At 33.9% G+C, this 21862-nt stretch overlaps 1 protein-coding gene across 1 annotated transcript in view; it reads right to left on the reverse strand.

Annotated features, from left to right (window-relative positions):
* Positions 1–225: 225 nt before the first annotated feature.
* Positions 226–21862, reverse strand: part of LOC123653694 (protein scarlet-like) — a 50309-nt gene continuing 28672 nt past the window's right edge. The window contains exons 6-14 of the mRNA XM_045589686.1: positions 16296–16466; positions 7711–7949; positions 5791–5986; positions 5416–5550; positions 4540–4767; positions 3735–3870; positions 1824–1929; positions 866–966; positions 226–519 (exon numbers count right to left, since the gene is read on the reverse strand). Of these exons, the coding sequence (XP_045445642.1) occupies positions 347–519; positions 866–966; positions 1824–1929; positions 3735–3870; positions 4540–4767; positions 5416–5550; positions 5791–5986; positions 7711–7949; positions 16296–16466 (1485 nt within the window). The 3' untranslated portion in view covers positions 226–346. The remainder of the gene's footprint in view (positions 520–865; positions 967–1823; positions 1930–3734; positions 3871–4539; positions 4768–5415; positions 5551–5790; positions 5987–7710; positions 7950–16295; positions 16467–21862) is intronic.

Here is a 21862-nt window from a genome sequence, read left to right on the forward strand (position 1 = left end):
TGAAAAATAGATGTTGTTCGATTCTCAGACCTACCCAAAATGCACACAAAATTTCATGAGAATCGCTCAAGCCGTTTCGCAGGAGTTTAGCTACAAACACCGCGATACGAGAATTTTATATAAGTATTAGATTAACAATAGGAGCAAAATTAGATAGACTCATTGGTTACTTCTTGTAACATTTTTTTTTAGAATATTTAGGTATATACATATTAAAATAATATCAATTTTCAAATAGATTTATTACATAATAAATTGAGATATGAAAAAAAAATAAACAACAGAAACAATATAGGTATTCATTTTTAGTCAAAACAATTTAATTATATATTTTTATTCAATTGAACTATTTCCGTCTGGTACGGTACTTCAGTGCGGCGAGGGCGAGGATGTGGAAGCATAGGTATAAGATGATGAGAGCAATTATGTCTCCCCAGAAGTTGGCAAGCTTAAAGTCATACTCTATTAGCACTTCTTCACCGGTACTGAGGCAAGGGCTCTGACTCACTTCTGCACATGCTGGAAAATATAAAAAACAGTTTTATTCTTAAATTATCCTATAAATTTAACTTTGAATAGCAGTAATTTGCAGTTTAAAATATTATTTTATATTGTCGTGCATTGGCTAAAACAATTAAAATTCAACCATTTATTTCAATGGTTACTGAATTTAAATATTTGATTACTTATTTGCATTTTGTAAATAGGATGAAACACATTATCTCCCATGAGGCCCATAATATTAAAATGATTTTTATGTTACGTTTGTTACGTTCACACATTTAATCTATCTATATGATTATTTTCTTAATCTAAATTTTTGTAATTTCGGTGAGGGTTTATATTGCTCTCAAGTTCTACTTACTGATATTCTGAATTCCGTCCCACTGTAATATGCTCATGGCCTCGTTGGAGTACATTGGCCACGACAAATATCGTATCCAGGATATGTATTTCGGTATTGTGCTGGAATAAAAGTAATAAATGTATTTTTATCTAAATATTTGTGGACTCTGGACTTATGTTCTAATGGGTTCTTACATCGTCCCATCCCTCGGAGAGCACGCTAGACATCAGTCACGGATATTATCAATGGCAGGTGGTAGTGAGCGACCAATGATAATTTAATAACTGATGGATTAAGGTCCCACACTTATCCGATATAGAGAGCAGAAAAAGAAACAGAAAAGCCTCTTATGCTTTTTAATATACCTAGTACTTAATGAGAAGTTTACAAACTAATTCGGTTCTTCATCCTATTTTGTATTAAATTAGCTTACACATATAATAGTGATCTACAATTCTAGATTCCGAAATAATCTGAATTCTAACCGCAACCGTCATACTGATGATACACCGATGTAGGTGCTCTATACTCTCATCTCGCCTCGGTATGTTTTTATACCAAAAAAAATATATCGATATATCAGTAGTCTGCAAGATATACTATTTTGTTATAAAAACACAGATTATAGAATATATAGATTGTCATAAAAGATAAGTATAACTTTTTATTCCGTAATTTATTTCCTAAGAATAGATTAACCGTTAACATAATAAAAAAACGGTCATTTTCATAATTGGTCATGATCGTTAAAATGACAGCGCGGAGCTAATTTATTAGGGTTCCTTAAATCTTGTAGTATGTTTTGGTATAGATCCGGTAAGGCTTTTATTCGTGTACAAATACATTCGGTCAAATTCCAAAAGAGCCGCAGCGCCATCAACAGGTAACTCAAATATTACTATATGTGATGCTTGCATTCTTTCACTCCTAAAAAAGGACTCTTTTCTATTAAAGGGAAAGTTGTAATTTAGCTTACCTCAGCTTAATAAATAGTCCAGAAGTGATCATGAGTGAGTAATCGAAAGGCACGAGATACGCCATCGCCACCGGCATCGATCCAAACGCGCATGAGAAAAATGATCCTGGAAATAGAAAAATACTATATGTAAAAGGCGGTCACGAGTGAACCCGTAACTATGGCGTTTGCCATAGTGGTGGAACATCGGTAACTTATTTGGAACAACAATAAACATGTTACGAGTAAATCTACCGTTTTGACCATGAAAGGTTGTAAAACGATATTAAGTGAATTTTAGACAATAATTAGATTACTTTTACATTTGATGGTATAGTATAGTATGTCATTTTATAACCTAAGCTACGACATAATATGTATGATAAAATTATTCTGCTATATTATAAGTGGTTCACAGTTTTTTGATTAGGACTTTCCTTTTTAACGGTCAAACAATACTAGTGACAAAGTTTAAAAATATATTCTATCTAGTGCCCAAAATTGACCAATGAAGCTGAAGTGACACAGCTTGATTACACATAAAATATGTACCTATAGAATGTGACGTCTCATAGTTGCATTCGTTACAAATATAGAACAATTACTTTAATTTTCTTTTGTTAATCTTAATCTTCACTTTAACTAACGTAAGTATATAAAATTTGGCAAATATTTGGTATAATTGACATGGCGATCCCACATGGAAATCGTGAATAACAAACATTAAGCTAACACAGCTCATTGGGACACTATACAGAATGTGTTCATGTATGCAACCTTAAATACGAATACGAATTGAAAATCTAAACTTATCTATTTAATAGAGGTCTAGAAAAATGCTAAAAAAAGCTATTAAAGTGCTGTTCAAATATTCCAAACAAACATCTATTTCTATACTATGCAAAACAGCATATTTACTCGTAACCTTGAGCAAATGTATGCTGCAAACACATGCGTATAAATAAATAAAAAATGTTATCTGGGGACATTCATATGCAGGCGAGATGTCTGCATGTCTTACCAAACACGAATAAAACATAACTTAAGAAATATACACAAACTGACTCTTGTTAAGCCAAGAAGAATATCGCTTCAGCCTTAAACATCCCCCTGCTGGGCATAAGCCTCTTTCTATATGTAGAAGAAGGATCAGAGCTTGATCCACCACTCTGCTCCAATGCGGTTGGCGAATATATTCCCTACTATGAGTAATGATCGCTATCAGGTGTAAATGATAACAACCGGGACCGACGGCTTAACGTGCTCTCCGAGGCACTGTGGGGAGAGACCCACAAGGACTGCAGAAACACCCAAACCACGTCAAACATCTGTATGGCCATTACAAATATTTGTCATGTGCGGGGATCGAACCCGCAACCGCCAGCGCAACAGCCACAAATTAATGCTGTGACCGTTGCGCCAACGCGACGTCATAATAATGTACGGTAAAAGAAACATTTTATATGTCGGGATTTAAAGATACAATATACTGCCAAATGAAATAAAAATGTGCAACAGCGTTTGTATATTAAGTAAATACAATATATACTTGAAATATAATGTATGAATTGACATAGAAACGTAAATGAATAAATATAAAAACATGAAAAAAAAGCAATGCAATTACAACAATTACTCATAAACTTGCATATGATTTTATCAAACTACCTACAATCAAAGGAGAAAAACGAAATTACAAACCACACCATACTTGAAATTGATAATATGTAGTCCTAGTAAACAACTAAATAAACTAGACTGTTTACTAATGCCATTCCTTTTTGTTAATTCATTCCCTATATAAATAAATACGTTCGAACTATTTGTTTCGAGGCAAATAATGCTATTTAAAAGAAGTCTGTTTAATTAGCACCCAAAATAAAGTTCTTTAAATCCATAAAGACGCAATAAATAAGCAATGGTGTTACTTACCACAAGCAATAGCCACATTGAGGACGAGAATAGATAAAAAGACGGTGAATCCAAAGGCATGTAACGTTCCTCGCAGACCCGCTATCCAGTACACAACCAGAGTGAACAATGTTGGCTCCAGAATCAACCCAGGAAACTACGACATTATAGTTATAAGCTATAACATGTATTGGAATTGGTGAGGGTTACTTAAAATTTCAATAGAAGTAATATGGAATGGGAATATTCTGTTTATTATAATATGTTGACTGAATTAATTTTAGGATTAAAATTTTTTTATATCCAAATAAAATGTCCCAACATTGTTGTTATACATACACAAACACTTCTTTCTTTGGGCAAAGACTGGTAGTTATTATAATAAAAGTTATTTGTTTGAGAATTGAATTTGAAACACTAAAAATTATATTTATAGCCAATACAATACCCTGTCGTCCTGGATGCGTACAATATGCAAAGTGCGAAAAAATTTAGGGCATTGCACTGGCGAGAATGCTGGCTGTGATTCCTTTAATTTGCCACCAGAGCCAGCATTCTCGTCACGCAACACTCTAGTTTCCATGGTGGCTGAATCCTTCCTGCATTCATTTGAAACTCTTCCGTTTTACCATTCCTAACTTAGGCGGAACGTAACGGGTCTTCACTTTCCCTTTGTTGAAGAATTCACTAACATTTTGGCGACAACACCAAACAATTTTGTCAATCACTATATTATTCTGTTAGCATATCTACTTTGACATTTTTTTTCAGGTAGAAGATAAAAAAAACGACAAAAAAAAAAAAAAAATCACATATATTTACTTACCAAAGCCAGCATTCTCGACAAGTAATAAACTGGCGTTGTATACAACCCTGCTTTCAGCTCTCTGTGCAACATGGGGAACTCTTCAGGGAACATGTGCAGTACTGAGTACATCGGTATGAAGGTGTTTTCTGCGATTATTATGAACAAAGCTCCCTGGACGTCTTGGATACCGCTCTGTGTAAAGCGAGCTGTTCCGAGGAAACAAACTCCTGCTGCAAAAGCTATGGCCTGTGAAAGATTTTTAGCTTCATTTCGTATCAGTCAAGACATCTAAATTTAAGCCTTCGAACATTTTCAAACCAAGAGCACAAAAGAACATACTCAATACAATACAATACAACTCCTGGGGGGATTGGGGATTGGGTCGGCAACGCGCTTGCGATGCTTCTAGTGTTGCAGGTGTCTATAAGCTACGGTAATCGCTTACCATCAGGTGAGCCGTACGCTTGTTTGCCGATCTAGTGATATAAAAAAAAAGCTTTTGGTAGAAAACAGTCCATGCATCATGTTAGTTAAATTAACATCAAGCTTTTAATTATAATAAACAAATAGGTACGTATATATCAAAGATATTAAGCACGCGCAAAGTTGAATTAATACAGGTTTTCCCGAGAAGTTTGTTATAATCACAATAATTATGTTGTTACGCCAATAAAAGAACAAGTAAAATCTACGACATTAATTGATATAATTAAAGTGATTGAAAAGCCTACGTGATTTTTCCCATTGTGATTTAACTATTCCTAGATTTTCCTACCCAACAAACGTGCTGACTCAAACTGTATGTTTATTCTATAGACCAATTAAAAACCTGACCATAAAATTACTTGTATCATACGAGTGTTATTTTTACTTTTACGTTTTTCTTTTACTTACCAACTTTTGTAATATTCGTAGAAGCTGCACTTTAGGATCCCGTAATATTATTATTAAATATCTATAGACGAGCCAAATCATTTTCGTATGAAGGTGAGGAGACTTAAAGTCGTAGCACTTCAATCTTTTCGTTTCCTTAAAATACAATTAAACCTCTTAATAATATTTCTGTAATTTTTAATATTACTACAAAAATATTTTCTTATTATACTATCAAAATTAGTAAAATTATATTATTACTAGTAATCGTTGGCGACACGGGCTAGTCTTTGTGTGTGCGTAATGTGTATGTGTGTGTGCGTAATGTGTATGTGTGTGTGTGTGTTGGTGTGTGCGCACGCAGGTGCGTTCACGTGTATGGATATGCAATAATACCTCATCCTCACTATCCATTATATGAAATTCCAACTGTATTTCCATATCCAATTCTTTAGCGGCATCACTAACTGCGAACCTGTCGCATATACTTTTAATCGCTTGCCTGGATGCTCGTTCAGAACCAGGAGTTAAGGCCAAAATTTTAATGAAGTAATCAGTCGGGTTGTACGTGATAGGGCAATGGTAACCTAGGCTGTAAGAAATAACAATATTAATACAATAAAATACAAATGTGTAAATTCTACCGACTAAACTAGACCGTAAGAAGTCACGTCTTCACACAGTTTTGGACTTGATTACTTATAACAATTTTGGTAAGAACAAATTTGGATGTTAAGCAAATACAGACTTTTATACAATGTAAGTGTCCCTAAATCATAACTAAAATACTCACCTTTGTGTTCCAAGAGAAAACATCATAAAATGAATAACACAAATGTAACAGGCTGATATATATGTACGAACACCTTTATTTTGTGTTAGTTGTACATTTATTTATAGACTGTGAGGAAATGAGCACAGTGCTGTTCTTTCACTTACACTTTGAGATCGTCGTCACAAAACCGAAATTTACTTTTAATTATAATTATTATTAACATCGTTAAGAAAAAGATAAAATATAATTGGCCTAAGATGAGATCCGTAAACCGTTTGAACCTTACAACTAGCCTATAGTCCAGATAGTCAAAGGTAGTCAAGATTTATGCCTTTTAGCATAAGAAACGAATTCCCATCAACCTTAACGAGATAGCAGTGCATCGCAGATTCTGTATTTGCCATATTCAGCAAAGTGATGTAGCATTAAAAAAATACGATAGAGATGGAAAATCAAATTGGTTCGAAGAGAGGCTCAATTTGATTGTATTATTTTTGTATGTTACCTCAGATCTTTTGAGAGGGTAGACCGATTTCGATGATTTTTTTTTTAATCTGAAGATGGTTGGTGCGTATCGTGTGATCTCATTTATTTCATTGAGATCTGACAAGTCGTTTTTCTAGTATCACACCGCATACATTTTCACTGGGTGTACCGATTTTGAAGATTTTTATTTTAATCGAAAGCTAATGCTTGCCTTGTAGTCCCATTTAAATTTGATCAAGATCTGACGAATACATGATAAGAAACCTATTTTAAGAAACTTTATGTGTTATTTTTATATAATATACTAGTGCTTGAAAATGCTTATTTATAACAAAAAGTATAAAAAAACTGCATGACACTTTCTTTCATAAATAAATATATCGGATCGTGTTGAACCGAAATATTAGTCCTTGAACGTCGCCAGTGTTCCCGAGAATGGGGAAGTCTTATTAAGGCCAGTGATTAGCTACATTTAGATCATTAGACAGTTTCGAATGATCGCTCATATGTCTAGCGCCATCGAATCAACCCGTTTACGATTTAAGCTAATCTTATGAGAATGCAAATATAACAGCAACATTATTTTTGAAAAAATATTGTTTATTTAATTATATTACCTTTTTACACACAAAGTCTTTGTTGTTTAAAAGGAACTTAACACAGCTAACTACTAGGTATATGGTTATCTAGATTTTTCTCTGCTTTTAGGAATAACAGGGTCTTCAAGTAAAATTGTTTTGTTATTTAATCTTTCTACCGCTGCGTGTTTTGTTTTTATGCAAATAAAATAGGTAAATAACAACCGTTTCGAATTAAAATATTTGTAAAAATATCTCCGTTGGTATTACTTTCTAAAGTTCCTCATACTCTTAAACTCTTAGGATAAATAATACCTATCTACATTTTCCGATAGACATCAAATGTGATATCAAGACGCAAATATTATTCAAATGAAAGTATTGATTAACTTTTTATCTATTAACGTATATTAATGTAGTCAAAATATTTCTTAATGAATAAGAATGAAATGATGATGATTTAAAGGTTTTTTATACCTCTCAAAGAAATAGAGTGCTCCCGACGCATTTCCAGCAAATGCCACTCTTCCTTCAGCGAGTAGCACGAGTTTATCAAACAATGCCATTAGTTCGGATGAAGGTTGATGTATAGTACATATAACGGTCTTCCCTTGAACGGCGCTGGCACGAAGCAAGGACATTAACTTCTGTGCAGATGAAGAATCTAACCCCGTTGTAGGCTCATCACAAAACAGCAAACCTGGATCGGTTAGGAGCTGAAATCAAAATAAAGAAGTTTTCTATAGTAATATATAAACAGGGATGTTTTTACGGTCATAAAAGAGTTTAAACACATAATTTATTACATATGTACATTATAACGTTCGTATAATTTATCTCTTAATTTTATTAAGATTTCTATAAGGTTTTACATTATTTTAAATACATAAAAAAATATATTTAAGAATAACTACTAATCTAACGTAAGTGTATTAAAATCATTAATTTACCATCAGCAAATTTTTTTTAATGAGGCGGTATAAAAAATTTTTATTAAAAAAAAAGATGGCAAGAAAATGCTTGCGGACTCGAAAAGATGGCGTCGTGGAAGATAAAGCAGGTCTTGAAATAAAAAATACTTTAATGTGTTAAAAGTTTAATTATTGTATGTTCATCAAACGTTCTTCGATCATCTTAGTAATCTGGTGATTTTTATTTCGACTACGATGGCAAATGCTTTTTTGTCAAATTAACAATTTTCATCTGTTCGTGTAGAAGAAATAGATTAATTTGTTTATTTTAACTACTGAGTAGATTAATATGTTTTCGACTATTTTGTATAACATTTGTAAGTCTCTAACGAGTGTCCAAAATATTATTCGGTAAATAGTTATGAGTCAATAGTGCGAGCTCCGCCCTGAATATACCTACCAGCGTTTTCTTGATGATTCGACATTAGGATATAAATCATATTGGCTAATTTCGGTCGCCGTAGATTATTGAACCACTTGTTGATGTCGTGTTGAAATCGTGTTGGGAGCGATTGTGAGGCGCGACGCTCTACGTTTCGATCTTGGTCTCGTGATACGTAAATTGTCCCTCGTATTATGATATCAAGTTGGAGACTATTGTTTACAACACCGAGCTTAAACACTTCGTGTACCTCACTCTGTATAGCCTAACGTATGCGCCTTGTGGTTCTGCTGGGCTATTTTTGATCCACGTTACAATGTCTAGACCAAAACCGAATTTTGCTATGCGTTGCAAAGGGCATTACGATGTTTGAAGTGATACGTTACACCAGTGTGGGACCCTCACTATGAATTGCTTTCATAGTGTTTGAGCATGGATCGTTTATGTGTCATGGCCCGTTCTAATGAGGACGCCCCCTTAGGTTAGATTAGGGATCCTTCCGATGGCATTTTAGTATTATTAGATTAGGATACTTGCTATGTTACACTATGTCCGACATATTTTAGCATTAGACTGTGACACCTTTAAATCTCTTGTTTCGTGATCTGGTTGTATTATTGCTTTGGTAACTGACCTAAAGATTTGGCTTTGAATTTGTACGCGTTTATGTATCAAAAAAATATAAATTAATGTTATAAAGCGGTCCGTCAACCACGTAAAATAGTATATTTGTATAAGAATATAAATATTTAATTTTAAATATGCGACTATAAATACGAAAGAAAAGAATAGGATGATAGAAAAGAATGCGTACAATTTTGATAAAACAATAACTTATGGGCAAGTCCACGTCCACAACACAGTTTCCTGACACACCGCCTGATGGTTGGTAGGTCGAAGTAATAGAAAACTCTTTAGCTTAAGGCCTTGCATTGGAATGTTGGACTGCTGTCTCGATTTTAATATCTCATCTTCGGCTGTTGTATCTTTTGCACCTATTGGACTTCGTTCGGACACCTATAACTATAGTTAATGTCTTTATAATACAAGTGCTAGCACACCTTAAATTGCTGATCTAACGAGGAGGGTTCATCGACGCAAGGTCGTCATCTATTGTAATAGTGTAGCAGGTGCGGTGCCACTTATCTCTTGCCCTTCCTCATTTTTTTATACTAGTTATTTAAATATGGATGGGTGGAAAAGAGCTGCTTTTATTTAGTACTCCTAAAGTTGTTTGTAGAAACGAGATCGAGTTCTCGTTATTTTTTTTTCTTTCTCCTAATTTTATTTTCCGAAATATTTTATACCAATATTTCTAAAAAATACAAATAAAATATTAATGCGTGAGGCAAAAACTTTGCACCCCCTTGTAAATGATGTAATTCTATAAAAACTACCGAAACTGGATAACATTTTACTGTCGAATTTTTGGTCAAGTAGATGATATTTTTGTTACAGCGTTCCGTGTAGTGCTTTGACTGCCCAACAAATTTTTGTGACATATCTTGACGCCTTAGATTCAGTAGTTGTTAAACTATTTCATATGCCTTTTAGTGCTGGCGTCAACATTTGATAAGATTCTTCTTCCAAGTGCGCCTGAACATCACAGAATCCTCGACAACAACAAAAACACCACCAGGTTCCAGTAGATTACAAATACCGTCAGGAGTATCGATATAATGTCTTTCATTATAGCGTCATTCATGTTGGCACGATAGGCATAATTTATTTACTATGTATCCATTTGTTCTACCAATAGTAAATGTAAAAGTAATGGCTTACATAACGATACTTCCTTCTGCCCAGAGTAGGACTTTCTTTGATATGCGTTATACAAGCTCTTTTAAAGGCGAGCATAAGTTCCATCACAATTCAAGAAAAGCTTAAAACTGCGATCAGCAAACAAAATTTCAGAATTAGTAATGAATTATTTTGAATGAGGTCATCTCGAGACAAAGATCGAAAACCAAAAAATACCGAGATAAAATTTCCTTCTCAAATGATTGTATAACTTGATCACAATATTTTGAAACCAACTGTTCATTCTCCGATTGTATAGTCGCTGAAATCAATCTGTTTGAGCTACCAGTTAATAGCTTAAATGAAGATACGATAAGAGGTTGAGTGACCGTACGAGAATCTGTATTTCTCAGATTTGTTAATAAGTCTCAAACTGCAAACACACTGCAGCCTATCGCAGTCCACTGCTGGACAGAGGCCTCAACAAGTTCACGCCAAAAATGGCACGAACTCATGTGTTTTGCCCATAGTCACCACGCTGGGCAGGCGGGTTGGTGACCGCAGGGCGGGCTTTGTCGGAACAAAGACGCCGCTGCCTCTCTCCGGACTGTGTATTTCAAAGCCAGTAATTGGATGGTTATCCCGCCATCGGTCGGCTTTTTAAGTTCCAAGGTGGTAGTGAAACTGTGTTATCCGTTATTCGCCTCTTACGACACTCACGGGAAGAGGGGGTGGCAATATTCTTTACTGCCGTAACCACAATGCAATATATATCTCGTAACTCCATTATTTTTTCGCGTCTTAATCCAGTATATATGTAAAGTTGTTCATCAGGTATACAAAAATCATCCATTATATCAATGAGTATAGAGTCACATTCAACAGCCAAGATTTCTATTATTTTAGTTAACTCTGAAGATTTTAAAAAACTCAAATTAGAATAAACTTTCAATAAATTCATATCTTCAGTATAAAGCGTTTCTTGCTGCTAGGAAAATACATTTTCACCCAGTGACTTTTAGTGATATAACTAACGATATATTTTTTATTAACGGTGATCATCAATTTGGTGTCACAAGTCCATGTCTGTCATATTTCAAAATAAATGCCAAGGTTAAAAGTACGTACATATTGTCAACATACTTTATTACTTTAATAATTTATAATAAACATCTTGAAAACAGGTAATTTATTAGACTTATCGTAAATAAAACCAATTGAATAATATTATTCAAATGAACGTTTGAAACACTGCAACGAGTGGTTTACTGGAAACTCAAGAATGACTTTTTAACCGACTTCCAAAAAAGGAGGAGGTTCCCAATTCTATGATTTTTATTTTTATCGAAAGGTAGTGTGTGTCATGTGCTCCCATTTAAATTCAATTGAGATCTGACAAGTATTTATCGAGTTTTATCTAATAATACGTATTTACTTAACAATTTTTTCGTCGACATACGTTGTATTATAACCTCATAACTTTTTAATGGGTATACCGATTTTGATGATTCTTATCTTAATAGAAAGTTGGTGCTTTTTTGTAGTCCCATTTAAATTTGATTTAGATATGATGTCGACTTAATGAGTAATCTTTGATAACACGTATTGACTTGATTATTTTTTCGTCTACCTAAGTTGTATTATTTGTCGATGTAGTTGAAGTCGGTTTTTTTTAACACAATTGTAGATATGGCAGATCGCTCGCTCCACCCACGTAACAACTTAAAATATTGGTGAGTTTGGTGGAAATTTTTATATCATTCGTATTTATTGATATATATTTAGCCTTGAACTTAAAATAGCGTTGCCACGGAATTTTTACGAGGATTCTGGTGTGCTATAAATAGTCTAAGAATAATTATTCAAATATTGACCAATGACGTCGATAATGCGACTGTTCATTTTTAATTTGATTTTTTTATATATTTTTAATGTATTGTAAGTCTTTAGTATAACAATCAAATCAAAAAAGAAGGCCAACAACGGGTTTGTCACAAAAAAAATCCAAATTTGAGATATAAATATTCATCTTTGATGATAAAGTTAAGGATAAATTCATTATTTAGGTTTTTATACATTTTATAAAGTTTATGTTTTTTTTATTCAACATAAAAATGTTATTAGTTGCTCAGTTGATGTTCAAAATATATAGTACAGTTCAAATTATTATAGTCAAACAGGAGTTGTAAGTAATTTGCTTGATTTGAAATTTGAGCATTGAAATTAGAATTGAATACATCGAATGTACGAAATATGGGAAACATACAAATTATTTTAAGGATAGAGAGACTAACTAACCTTGAATTGACAAAACAATTTAAAAACAAAAAAAAACTGAATGTGTACTTCAACAATTTAAAAACATTTATTATGTAACGCACCATTCAAGAACACGCAATAGCATAAAAAATATAAAGTTCTGAATTAATAGACTCAAAGGTATAAAAACTTTTAAAGATTGTTGATAAGAAATATGACCATGTGTCGTAATCATGTCACCACATAAGAACAGTAGGTATATGTTAACATTCGGTTGAATACATCGTATTCGTAATTTAATGGTTTGTGAACTTTTTTTTTTTTTTTTATATCACTAGGTCGACAAACAAGCGTACGGCTCACCTGATGGTAAGAGATTACCGTAGCTTATAGACGCCTGCAACACCAGAAGCATCGCAAGCGCGTTGCCGATGCAATCCCCAATCCCCCCCACGAGCTCTGGTTACCTTACTCACCAACAGGAACACAATACTGCTTGAAAACAGTATTATTTATATAAACCACTCCTTTTTTTTAATATAAGTACCGAACTTTAGCCGTTATTGTTTTTCATCTAGCACTCATTACATTACATTTAAGCTGTGTGGCTACGGCATTAAAGAATATAGCCATCCTCTCTCTTCCCCCAAGTGCTGGCTTTGAAATACACAGGCCGAAGACGGTCTTCGGTACGACAAAGCCAGCCCTGCGGTCACCAACCCGCCTGCCCAGCGTGGTGACTATGGGCAATACACATGAGTTCATGCCATTTTCGGCGTGAACTTGTGGAGGCATATGTCCAGCAGTGGACTGAAATAGGCTGAAATGATGATGATGACATTACAGACTCATCAGTTGAGACAGGTGCGAGGTGGCGCATGCTAGCGCGACCCCATCTCGTCCCAACTAAGCGGATGGATGCTCACACGTGTGATTTTGAGCCAGTAGGATGCTGGCATAACCAATTGCTGAATTACTGGTTATGCCAGACTACTGGTTATGCCAGACTCCTACTGTCAAATGATTGCAATCCTAACAATTTCACTATAAAATAGCAAGAGGCCATGTATGTATTGTGTATATCTAATTTATTAAAATAACAACTTAGCCATATGTTAGAACAATTCATTTATATATAAATAAAAACGAATTACCGAAAATGTATATTCGCACGTAACTTCCGAACGATTGCACCAAACGAAATATTTTTTTACGAAACTAAATAAAAAACGATTAAGGAAAATAGTTAGCAGTATGTAGTTTGCCGGGTTAGCTAGTTTGAACTCATAACCCGTTTCTGACGTAACCCGAATATTATTACTAATCGATCGATCAATAAGTAAAAAGTATCGGATCTGAACTGGCAGTGCAGCAAAAGTACACCATTAATTTTAAATGTTCCTGCATCCGCACACATATCTTGTCGGGACTGGTTTGTCCGGACCGGGATATAAAAAGCGACTAAACCAAATATTTTTAAATATATTTGGTCTCTCGTCGAAGTTTCGAGATTTTATCTAAGTAGCTTCGTAAACGCCATTAACATAAGAGGGCTGGGTCATTTTTTATCCAGAGCGTCGAAATTACATTGTTATTTACTTGGTTTGTTGTAACATTAAAAAGAGATAGATTTTTTATTATTATTAGTAAAATCAATAATACTGGACCGATCTTAAAAATGCTTTCATTAAGGGAACTTGAAAAACATTTTAAATTAATAACAATAACACCCACGATTAAATATTGCATTCCGCATTCCACACCAGTACATTATAAAATCTTCTTTATCTGTTATTTAAGGTATTTTTGTATTCTGTTAATATATATACATTTATTCCTACATAAATTATTAATCTCATTAGTTGAATCTTTTGTATATACATACTATACAGTCATTTATATTTCATTTACATAAATAATTAAAATTAATAAAAATTGATATAAATTGGTCGAACAGTTTGTAGTGGTAAAATGTACCTAGGCATGTTGCCAAATATGTAATACTTGTGGACATTACCCAAAACAACATAAATGAAAATGTAATTACATTACGTAATAAGTTGTAACTTCTTGTGTATCACGACAGTTGGAAGGTGTTTTAGATACCATAAGGCGAGTTGGATTTATGTACATATAATTATACTTGCGTGACTTGATTTGAATTTATCCAAGTAATAATATAAATAACAATTATTGTTTTGTATTTTGTTTTCTCAAGTTATAAAACAAAATAACGATAATCTAATCATCATAAATATTGATAAAGATGACAATTTAACTTCTGAATAGATTTGCATTTCTTCAAAATCAATAGTGTATAATAGTATTCGTTTTTATTATTAATTTGATTGTATTGTAAAGTGTAAAAATAATGGGCTCAAATATTGAACCTTGTGGTAGATACACAGATACGCTCCGATTTTAGACAAATTGTCAATCCATATACATCAACTAGCTTACCTGGCGAACTACGTATCGCCTTATCTTTTTTTTTTTTTCTTAAATATAAAAATTACATAAATCAAAATAAAATATAGCCTATCTTTCAACTTGAATCAAACTGCACACGGTGTGCAAATTTGATTAAAACCAGTTAAGTAGTTTAGGAGTCCATCGCGGACAAACAACGTGAAGCGTCATTTATATATATAATAAGATTTTTTTAAATGTTACTAAGTCGGCAAACAAGCGTACGGCTCACCTGATGGTAAGCGATTACCGTGGCTTATAGACGCCTGCAACACCACAAGCATCGCAAACGCGTTGCCGACCTTATCCCCAATTCCCCCCTGGAGCTCTGGTCACCTTACTCACTAACAGGAACACAGTACTGCTTGAAAACGGTATTATATAACTGTGATCTTCTGTAAGGACGAGGTACTACCCCAGTCGGGCTGCTCTACTATGCCCTACCTCATTTATTTTAATAATGGAAGAATTTATTTCAATTAAAATAATTTATTATTATTCACATAAATTGAGAGCAACTCGAATGAAATAGTCATTGGCATTTAATTTAAAATTTATATTAATTAATTTGAAGAAAAACAGCTTCTAATAAAAATACGCATCCAAACATTTCTAAAGTTGCTAGTATTAGTGCTGCGATGTTTTATCTGATAAAATATTATGCGACTATAGGAAATCTGTAAATTAATTTCACATTATTGTCGAATGTCTTTTAAAAAGAAGAAAGAGACAATAATTTAAGCTTATGTACTTCATCTTTTCAGAAACTCGTCTATCTGCAATACTGTAAAATGTACTTATAAAATTATTTGGTGTTAATATTTAATAGTCTACTTAGTTATGTAAGTAGATGAACATTATTTAGGCCGTGAATCAACCGCGACCATAGCCCCTGCAACGAAGCCGAAATATAAGTTTCAGAGTTTTCGGAGTTACAGAATAATTATTATTTATCGCGGTAAGTCCCGTAAAATCAAGTGTATTCACATTAATTACCATATCAACAGAGTTGCTATAATTTCTGATACGCTATTGGATACTTATAAATATTAAAGGTGTTTTTTTAAACATAAATAAAATACATAATTTGTAATTGAATGTTTTGTCTTTTACCATAACTTAAAAATAATCATAGCTATATGATAAATATAAAGAAAAAAAAAAACTAGAGCAACAAATACGTTATTATTACAAACGTTCCATTATAAAAGTGTTCATAAAAATACATTAAAAAAACAAACCTCAGTCGCAAAGGCAAGTCGTTTCCTTTCGCCTCCTGAGAGCGTCTTCAAGCCGTCAAGGCCCCCGAGCCTGGTATTTCTCGCACCATACAACGACAATTGCCTCAATAACTGGTTAACTCTTCTTTTTCGTGCTAAAGCCGAGGTTCGACGATCCATGCGGAGACGGGCCTACAAATTTGATAAAATTAAAAAAAGCTAAAAAACATACATTTGAGGTAATAAAATTAAGTAGTGGTTCCGTGTTGATTCATAGTTGGTTGTCGCTTCTGATATTTTTTCCTGTCCAATTTCATAATATAGTAAATATCTTCTTTCTACCCCAACACGTTCTAGGAGGTCTTGCATCACATCGATGCTTGAAGTCCCCAGACATAGCACCAGCTTCTTACTCAATTCCTTCACTATACGTGTTGCAACTCTTTGGAATCGTTAACGAAAAGTGATCCGAGAAAGCACTTCAATTTACGCTTTTAAGGACAAGCTAAAAAATCATCTTTTCTCCGAATTCAAGAACCTCTCATAATGGATATACTCTCAATGAGATATAAATATTTATACAATATTTATTTATACTATATAAATATTTATTTATAATATGTATGTATCTATTTTATGTATGTATGTACATGTTCATGTAAGCGTGTATGTAGTCAAGTATACATGTATTTTATATTATTAATCTATACATATAATAAAATGGTAGGAAAATCAAAACTGTACATTGAATATTTTTTTAAAAGAATACTTGGGGTGTGATCTACAATCGATACCGAAGCCAAAAATATAGTTTTTATAATTTTTGACTGTTTGTCTGTATGTATGTCCGGGACAAACTCAAAAAGTACTACATGGATTTGCTTTAAATTTGGCACAAATATTATTAAGAAGTCGGGTCAACATATAGGCTACATATTATCACCCTATCACCTACCGGGAACGAGAAGTGAACCTTTATTTCCTCAACGCATTCTGTAACAACGTGTAATCTAACGACGCATATTTGAATGTTGTTGTTATTATGTTAATAACCATGCTATATAAGCTAGCTTCACATTATAAAAATCACGCAATATAAGTAACTAAGACAAGACAATTTTAAAGCAGCGCCATCTATGAGATTTTTCTATAGATATGAAATGTAAAGAACAAACGGGTAAATGAATGTTATTATAAAAGGTATAATAATCGTAGGTATTTTTGATGCTGTATAGCGTTCACGCAGACAACATCGCGGGCAGCAGCTAGTTCTGAATAAGTTTAAAGATTTATAATCATTATTATTAATCACTCTTGCATTGCTGTGCCCCGCGATAACAACAATTTTATAATATAATATTTAGACTGGTAGAGATCTCTTCTCTCTGGAAGAGAATAAAAGAGAGAGAGAGAGAGAGTAAAAATCATATTTACAAAGAAAGTTGGCAAGGGCGAACTTATCTCTATAAGTTCGCCCTTGCCAACTTTCTTTGTAAATATGATTTTTACTTGTTTCTTTTTTTAAGTGCAATAAAGAATATAATAATATAATTTTTTTAAATCTAATATTTACGTACTTATTTATATTTTTTACAATTTTATGCATAATTGCAGCACCAACAAGAATCTTGAGTTAGAAACAGATAATTGCATTTTACGAGGCGATTGTAATTCAATTAAATATTTAAAATTAGTATAGTAGTGTCACACTGAAAAAGTGCTTCAATAATTAAGTCTAAGCTCGGCTTTATATTCAGGTCACTGGCTTTTAGTGCCGTAACATTATACAAGCGTGAAACCACGAATGTACTTAGTAGATAGCAAGAGTGTGTGAATCATGTAATAACATCATAATAAATATAATAATTGTAACTAGCCGATGATATTAAAACGTTCTTTACTTTTTTATCTAGCGCAATTTTTCTTAAAATACATATAAATAGGCACATACAAGTGGAAAGTAGCTGTTTCTTTTTCCTGACAATGACTACAATCATGTAGTCTTTATAAAGTAGTCTTTATATACAGATCAATTTTACAAAACAAATTCAATCATCAAATAAAATAAAGTTGTAACCGGCAATATCGATACATGATAAAAAAAAATATTTTTCTTATTACGGTCCTACTTAAAAGGAGGTATAAATGTTTCGTTTAAGTACATGGGTCGACAGAGACTAATTTTGTTTACTCATTGCTAATAAATTTCAATTGGTCCCAAACAAAGTTATTAACAATAGTTGGTATGTATAATCATCTCTTATTTCACCTCTTTCTTTTTAATCTGTTTTAATAATAAATTAAAGAAGAGTAGGAAATTAAAATAATCGATATTTTTTGTAGTGTAATGATAATTCGTTGCACGGGCGTAGCCAGTTTTTAGTATGGGGGGGGGGGGGGGGGTTCAAGAAAATGAAACGACTAAAAGTACATAAAATAAACCTTATATTCGTAAGAAAATTGAGATTTTGGGGAGTCCTTTTTTGAGCAGTGGGACAGTATAGACTAAATATAGAAAATTACGTTCTGTTATATACCTACGCATTACAGAATTAATCTTCTGTTTTTATTTTTAAATATATCCACTACTTCATTCGCATCAATTTCTATCTCATATTGAATGTTCATGAGAGCCAAGCCGTTTTCAGACAGTTTTTTTTTTTTTTTTTCACTAGGTCGGCAAACAAGCGTACAGCTCACCTGTTGGTAAGCGATTACCGTAGCTTATAGACACCTGCAATACCAGAAGCATCGCAAGCGCGTTGCCGACCCAATCCCCAAACCCCCCAGGAGCTCTGATCACCTTACTCAGCAACAGGAACACAATACTGCTTGAAAACAGTATTATTTTGCTGTGATCTTCTGTAAGGTCTAGGTACTACCCCAGTCGGGCTGGAATTCCTGCTGTGCCCTACCTCAGTTTGTTGTTTTCACTCGTTGTGTTCCGCAAGTAGTTTTTAAGTCTTCTTAGGCTTGAAAAAGTCCTTTCTGGGGTAGCAGTGGAAACAGGTATGGTAGCCAATATTTGCAACAATGTGTAAATATTTGGATATAGTTTTTGGTCGCAGTTATCTAAACATTCCAGAGCTAATTTTGAAATAGAGGAGGTGAAATTCTTAGCTGCTTTCCACACTTCAAGTTCTGCTTGTACGACAGATATACTCTTTTCGGACAATACTGCCGAATACATACTAAATGCCTCTTCAATTTCACAACTGGCCGCAAAATTTGATGGTAACACACCAGATAGTGCCGATATTACTTTACTGTGTTTTGTAAACCTCTCAATCAATTGCTGAATTGTGGTCTGGTTGCTGGGAATGGTCGAGAAATGGGATGAATAAATTTATTTTATAATACGTGGATATATCCGACGCAGGAATATTAGATCGATTCAACTGCCTTCCGACAATACGTGGCATAAGCAGTATACCACAATTTTCTTCGAGCAACACCTTTGCTTCTTCATAGAAATGGAGGTACTCTTCGTCAACTTTATGCCTCAAAAGTTGCAAAGCATTAATAACATTATCCACGTGGCTGAATGCTGTTATATCTGTGTTAATGGCCTTCAGTTGCTTTGAAAGCGACAATGTATAGCTCATGACTTTTTGTAGAATCACTAGGCACATAACAAAATTCGAAGATCGAAGTGTGTTAAGTATTTGGACGGCTTGTTGCGATGTTTCTTTATTGTGGCTAGATTGGAGTTCTTTGAGAGCATGCACAATTGCTGGATAAATTTCTTTAAATCTTATAACGGCTTCATGCTTATGAGCCCATCGTGTTTCGCACATTGCAAGCAAAATTTTTTGATGATCAGCCGGTAAGAAATTCTTAATTGTTTCTTTCAGAACGGCAGTGCATTAAGCCGAATGTCTAAAGTAGGAACCAACAGACTGTATGATCCCAACGCAATTTTTTACATCTGCTTATGAACACGAGTCAGCAAGAGTGTGCACTACAATGTACATAAAGAGCAAGAGGACAGTCTTGACGAATATATACTTGGGCACCGTGCAAATACCCACTCATAGTTGCAGCCCCATCGTAACCTTGACCAACCACATGAGAACATTCAAGTCCATGTTTTTCAGAGCTGTAATTATGAGATTTGCTATGGATCATGTCATGTCAACAGTTGGAATATACTCTAAGAACATTTCCTTAACTTTATGTTGTTTAGCATCTTTTAAATCAACAAGACTTTCTTCATAGGCGCAATATCAGTCGTCTCGTCAGCGAGAATAGCAAAAAAATTAGCTTCCTTTATTTCATTGATAATCTTATGTTGAATGATTTCACCACAAATGTCAATTATTTTATTCTGGATTTGTGGGCTCGTGTAAAGAGCATTCTTCTGAGAAGTGATCAAATGCTCAGAAAGATCTTTATCCTCAGATCCAGCTGCGTACCGCAATAGTGCTCGAAAATTGCCCTCATTCTGAAGTGGTTGTTCAGGCTCAGGTGTAATGTGGATCCGTCCCGAATCAGTTTTACCTCTTAAAGGTATACCTTGTTTGCCGCAAAAAATGATTCCTTTTACGATAGTTCCTTTCGGTTTTCTTGTTGCTGGGTCTTTCTTTCAGAAGACTACTGCTCATCAACTAAAACCGCCTAAGAAGACATTACTTTTAGGAAGTTATCTGCGAGTTCCGAATTTCGTTTATGATATCCTGATTTTGCATGAGTTTCAAATATTTCTAGTGAATTTTTCCACTTGAAAAAAGGATCGGTTACAAGCTGGCAGACCCGCTGATAGCCCCCTTTACCTTCATCAAACGAACGTATCATTACGATGCAAATGCTACAGTATGCTCCAGTTTTATATTCAGAATATGCCAACCAGGGGAATCTTTCCATCCATTTCATTTGAAAGCGCAAATTTCATTTTGTAGAAACGGGAAACTTGTAATCTTTAGGTGGAATCCAAGGCTGTTTTAAAATTTGAGCCTTTAGATATTCATCCTCGATATTGTCTTTAGTCGCGTAGAAACCAACATCCAATTTAGCAGAACGTCAAGATAACGGTGAGCTGGTGCTGCTGCTAGTCGGTTCCTAGCTAAGTGTAGGCTCGGTAGTGTAAGACATGAAACAGGGCGCCGGCGATACCATCGACTCGGTTTCGACACTGGACACTGCAGATGAAGTCGAAGGCTCGCTTATCATCACAATTTTACTGTCAGCTTGCAGACTAGTTGTTGGTTCCCAAAACTCTTCTTTACGGGTAGCCACTTGACTGCACCACTTTTTCCAATACTCCATACCTTTAAGCTTATCGCCTTTTCTTTTGTTTTTCTCCATTTTCTTATAACCTAAAATAATAATAAAAATACTATACTAAGAGATAAGGTTAGGTTAGTATTTTAAAAATTTAGTTATAAAGTCCTTTAAACGTATTATGTAGTGGAGATTCTAATAGTAGTTTATGCAACTTTCATATAATGAAGGGTATTAAAACACGAGTGTGAGTTTATGAAACGAGCGCAGCGAGTGTTTTAATACCCGTGTTATATGCAGTTGCATACACTACTTTATCTTCACTAATGCAATTAATCAAACAACAAGAGTAAAAGCTGACAATAGTT

Source organism: Melitaea cinxia, chromosome 5 (assembly GCF_905220565.1).
Source record: "Melitaea cinxia chromosome 5, ilMelCinx1.1, whole genome shotgun sequence".
Taxonomy (NCBI): domain Eukaryota; kingdom Metazoa; phylum Arthropoda; class Insecta; order Lepidoptera; family Nymphalidae; genus Melitaea; species Melitaea cinxia.